A 5,201-nucleotide genomic window follows, 5' to 3' on the forward strand; every position below is an offset into this window, starting at 1 on the left:
GCTTAATTCACTTAACAACTGCAGTGCTTTGCTTAACATCCATGGCAAGAGAGGTTGTAAAACGAGATGCAAATCACTTAATGGCCTTGTTTAGCAATGTAAATTGTGGGTTTGGTTGTGGCCGTAAGTCTAAGACAATTTACCCACATTGTATTAATGAAACAGAGATGTAGGTCCAGAAATATATTGTAAAAACCACCACAACAGACAAAAGATCAGCTTACAATCACAGGTTTAATTGGAATTTTTATTTTTATTTTTGCCATTTCAAACCACTTATCGCAAAACATGTACTTGTCAAATCATTCAAGTCCCTAAAGACAGATCTGGGGAAAAAGATCAGTAGTATCAAGGCCTTACAGTCAAATCTAATTTTATCATTGTTAAAAGAACACAAGTACTTCTACCTTGTTTTTTTGCGAGCTATAAAACAATTTAAAAACTCATCAACCATTATTGCTTTCTGAACTTTTACTTACAAACAATGCCGGAGCTAAAATGAAAAAGATTGCCAGTGCAAATTCTCTGCACAAAAAAATATTTACAAACTTTTAACAGACACGCATTCCTGCTATTCCGAACAATTATTGCAAATTTGCTGCTGGAGTTTGTGCTTTTGAGCACAGTGAAACAACACCTTTTTATTGCATATTTTCCTTGCAATCAACTTTATAAAGCTGGGAACATCTTCTATACACTAAATGGGTTTAGAACTATGCATAGTTAAAATATTCTATATAGATATATATATATATATATTGGTCCCTCTGGGCTTTCTGCTCAGCTAGCAGAATTTCTCCCAAAATAAATTTTAAACTAGGCACATATACAAGTTTTGCATTTAAAAAATATGGAATTTTTTTAAAAAAAACCTGCGATAAGGCAAACAGGCGAAAGGAATAATTGCATAGCTAAAACGGCCGTAATTCACACGACACCTTCCGCGCCAGAAGCCAAGGCCACTTGTGAGTTTTCAAGACACAAATTTTGCAAGTTTTAATCCCCAACTCAGTGCTAAAGCATCAAAGAATTTTATTGGCATACCATAGACAGAAGTGCATAGGACAATCTAGGTAAACCAAGGTATTTTCTTCCCTAATAAATCAATTAGATTGCGATTGTCTCGGGCTATCAAATCCCCAAAGAAAAAACCCAGAAGGTTTTTGTAAAAAAAGATTCAGAGAAGGAAAGGAGGACCGTTTTGCCCTATCACCAAAAGTTCTCCTGAACGAAGTTCCTAAAATTTCACCCCCTTAGGAGAAATTCGAGCAACTTAATTCTATTGTTATGTCTTATTTCTGGTGAATAATTGCAAAATTCTTTACTGTACTCCCAACCCTGCAAGTGAAAACGGATTGAAGATATTCTTTCCTCTCCATCACCTACACATTAACAAATAATCTACAAAAATCTATTTTTAATCAGCACTTGGTTCGAAAGCTTCCTTCCATCTCCATCACCTACGTACTGAAAAATAATCTTTAAAAATCTATTTACTAGATTACTAGACTAGAAGACCTCCAAGGTCCCTTACAACTCTGGGACTGTTCTTCTGTCTATTGACAGTCTATAAAAACTTTCCTGAACCTCTGACATTGAAGGCTGATGACTCATCTATGCTTTTATGGTGATGTTTTTAATTTTCCTGTTTCTCTTTTAGCCCCACCAAGATCGAGCTGTGAAATTCCCTTTAGTTTAATATATAAAAATTAAAAAATTTGGCCACCACCCGGATTTGGCTGGCAAGGGCATTTGGATATTTGGCAAATGGAATTAACCATCCAATGTTCTTCTTTTTTTTAGAGTATCGGTACAGGTTATGAGATTTCAACCTTGGGAACAAACAAATCCTCACCGGTTACTACCACTCCTTACTCACGGATCTGCCACGTAGCGAAGGAGGACGTAGAACGCCGCCTTAAAACCCCACTCAAGATAAATAAAGGAAACTTTCAAAGGAAAGTTTCTAGGCCTCAAGAAAAGCAAAATGTTTATCATAAGGCGTGATGCATGATGAACCTGGCCACAATTTTCCCCCCCTCTGCCTTAAAAAGGGATTGATTGTCTAAACAGGCAGAGATGGTTAATCCCATTTTTCCCCACATACAATAATAATAACTTGCAAACTGGGGCTTTTGATATTTAGCATTAATGTTTTCTGGCTTTTATCTCATTTAAAACTGGTTTTATTTCTGCCTGCTTTCCCAAATCAATTTCACATTGGGATTGATTAGAAATATTAACCAATCTTTTATTGCTTTTAAATTTCCCCTCCCCCCCACAGAAAGCCCTAGCTGTGCTCCTATTAAAAATGAGCGTTTAGAATATTTCAGTCTTCCACCAAACACTCGTGTAACCAATTTACACAAACACTAAACTCTCCTTTAACCAATTTAATCACGACACAAATGCTAGCTAAACAATTGGTTAACCAATTTAACCAATCTACCCAGTTTAACCAAACACTAGTGAGATTCTTCTTTAACCCATTTAACTAAACACTAGTTAAATACTTGTTTAAACACTAAATCTAATGAGGAGAGAGGTGCGTGGAGCAAAAGAGAGGAATTAAAACTCCATCCTAAAATAAGGAATTTCCTAATTCCGTAAGTTTCATTTCGGCACATTTGTTAAAGCATAATTCTTTATAGTTTTTCCCAAACTTTTGAGATGCGTGGAGTTCGACTCCCAGAATTCCCCAGCCAGACAAATTGAAGTGGAATCATGGGAAGTTGTTGAAATGGATTTCTGGGAGTTGAAGTCCACACATTTTAAAGTTGCCAAGGTTGGAAAACATTACTTGAAAGCAATGCTTCTGGTCCAGCTTCAGAAAATCCATTTCCTCAACTTTGCAACTTTGCTCATCCCTTAGCAAATCTTAAAAACGGAACAATTATTGTGCTGTCCTTAGTTCCCTCGAATTTAGCCCGTTCCCGGGACGGTCCCGTGGATCATAGTCCCTGCAGAACGAACACACTTCAACTTGTGTGCGAAGTGTTGTTGCGTTCTGCCAATCTCTCAGTTTAGGAAAAAAAGGCACTTTTTCACCAACCGATCCAGAAATCTTATTTTTTCCCCCTCCTTCGTTTTCATCTAGAAATCTTGACAATTTCAAGAGGCCCAAACTTTAGATTGCCAGGAATTATATTTTAGGCCGCGATCCGGGTCTATTTTTCGAACCTCCAGAGCTGGTTTTTATCCGATGGATTACACGTCCTCATCTTTACGTCCGCGTGACCCTCTGGCGTACGGTAAGCGCTCAGACATTTGGCAGACTGTGGGTGGTAGATTGTGCCATCTTCTTTAAAATGCCATATTATGACTTCCGGCACGGGGGACTTATCCTTCGGACAATTTCTCATGCCGACAAAATCCTTCTGCTCTGGCACTTCAGCGCACAGTTCGGTCACCGAGTTGAAACGGATTTCCAGGTTCGACGTGTATTCAAAGAATTGGTTGCCGCCTTGGCCGTGGCATCCGAAAAGGCTCAGGTGAGCCCCGGTGGGATTGTGTTCTGGCGAGTTGTAATCCAAACATTCAGAAGAGATGCCCAGGTTGTGGATGGCGCCATGCCAGCCGGGCCGATCCTCCGGGACGTGTAAATTGGGGAAGACGGTTTTCAAATACCAGTCGAAATTCTGACACTGCAGACGCTGCCGTAAGAGTTTCCGTTCAGCGAGGTCGCCAAAGTTCTCCTTACGCGCCGGAGGATTCCGGTTGTAGAAATGTTCTTTGTAGTGGTCCATCCAGACTTCGGCAGCCCGGGCGGTGTTCTGTAGAAAGTTAGGCCTGGCATACGGGGCCCGTTTCGGAAAGACGTGTCCAACGTGGGAACACGGGTGGATTTCCAAGACACCACCGCACTGCCAGACACGGAAAGAGAGTTCCAAGTTTTCACCGCCCCAGACGTCCATACCAGTGTCGTACGTGCCAAGGTACTCAAAGTATTTCCTGCTGACGGCAAAGAGGCCGCCGGCCATGGTGGGCGATCGGATGGGATCTACTTTGGACTTCCGGCGTTGCCTCTCATAGGGAGGAACTACCTGCCACTGAAAGGTTAGCCGCCAGTCGAAGCCGCCAATCATGGGCTCGCCAGATTGCATGTAAAACTCGAACGTATTCCAATCGATGGTGTCGATCACCGGACAGACAACGACGGAATCGTTCTGGGCGATGCGTTCCAGCAAGGGCTCCAGCCATCCAGGGATGCACTCGCAGTGGCAATCCAGGAAGGTGAGGACTTCGCCGGTTGCGAAGGTGGCTCCAATCAGCCGGGCGCGCACTAACCCTTCCCGCTTCTGGGTGCGGATCAGGCGCACCCGGGGCAGGTGGCTGAGGTAGGCCTCCAGCTCACCCTTCAGATATGCTCGGTCGCTGAGATCGTCCACCAGAATGATCTCCTTAAGTACAACAGCCGGGCTGGTTTCCAAGACACTGTGCACCGTCCTCAGGAGGGTGGACCAGGCCTCATTATAGAAGGCGATGACCACTGAGGTGGTGGGCAGCTGGCGGTACTCGTACATCTTGGCTTTGCACTCGGACATCCGACCGTCCTGGATGTGACGGTGCAGCGAGATGCGGTCGCTAACGTAGACGTTGATGGCATAGCGCTCCAGCAAGCGTTCCTCCTGTCGCTTCTGCTCCGCATCCAAGCTCAGGTGGGATGCTTTGCCCCATTCCCCAGGCGCAGAGGGATCCGGAGGGGGCTTGGCCTGGACGGGTTGGGAGAGTTGCTCAGGCAATAGGGAGTTAAGACCCCTGGAGGTCCCTCTTCCAGCTCGGGCGCCCGGGGGCGACCCGAAAGGAGGCCTTGGCAGCTGGAGAGCTAGCAAAGCCACCGCGCTCAGCAAGCCCAAAAGAGCGCAGCCCCGACGGGACAGCCGGGTTCGCATGGCCGAGGAAGAGGAGAGGCGGCCGTAGCAGCGAGGACGATCGGAGGAGGAGGAAGGAGGAGGAGGAACCGCCGCCTCCTCCCCTCCGCCCGCCCAGGCGGGGCGCGCCCGGCTGTTGCATATGTGAAATTCTGTGCGCTTTGCTTCGCTTGCATGCATGCTTACTTGCTTGCTGCAGGGCTGCGCTCCGACGGGTTTTGGGGCGCCGGGGAGGGGGAAGACAGGAAGGGGGAGAAGGGGGGGCTTGCCTCGCTTCTTCTTTCCAGGAAGCCCTCCCCACCCCCACCCCTGACGGAAAAAGAGGAGCCA

General features: G+C 45.3%; 1 protein-coding gene across 1 annotated transcript; it reads right to left on the bottom strand.

The window, feature by feature from the left end:
• Positions 1-229: 229 nt before the first annotated feature.
• Positions 230-4,921, bottom strand: LOC309382065 (polypeptide N-acetylgalactosaminyltransferase 4-like). Its single transcript, XM_081933528.1, has one exon. It carries the CDS (start codon positions 4,890-4,892, stop codon positions 3,168-3,170), a length of 1,725 nt encoding a protein of 574 aa, XP_081789654.1. The 5' UTR covers positions 4,893-4,921; the 3' UTR covers positions 230-3,167.
• Positions 4,922-5,201: the final 280 nt, after the last annotated feature.

The sequence above is a fragment of the Natrix helvetica genome (assembly GCF_964273705.1).
Source record: "Natrix helvetica genome assembly, chromosome: Z".
Classification (NCBI taxonomy): domain Eukaryota; kingdom Metazoa; phylum Chordata; class Lepidosauria; order Squamata; family Natricidae; genus Natrix; species Natrix helvetica.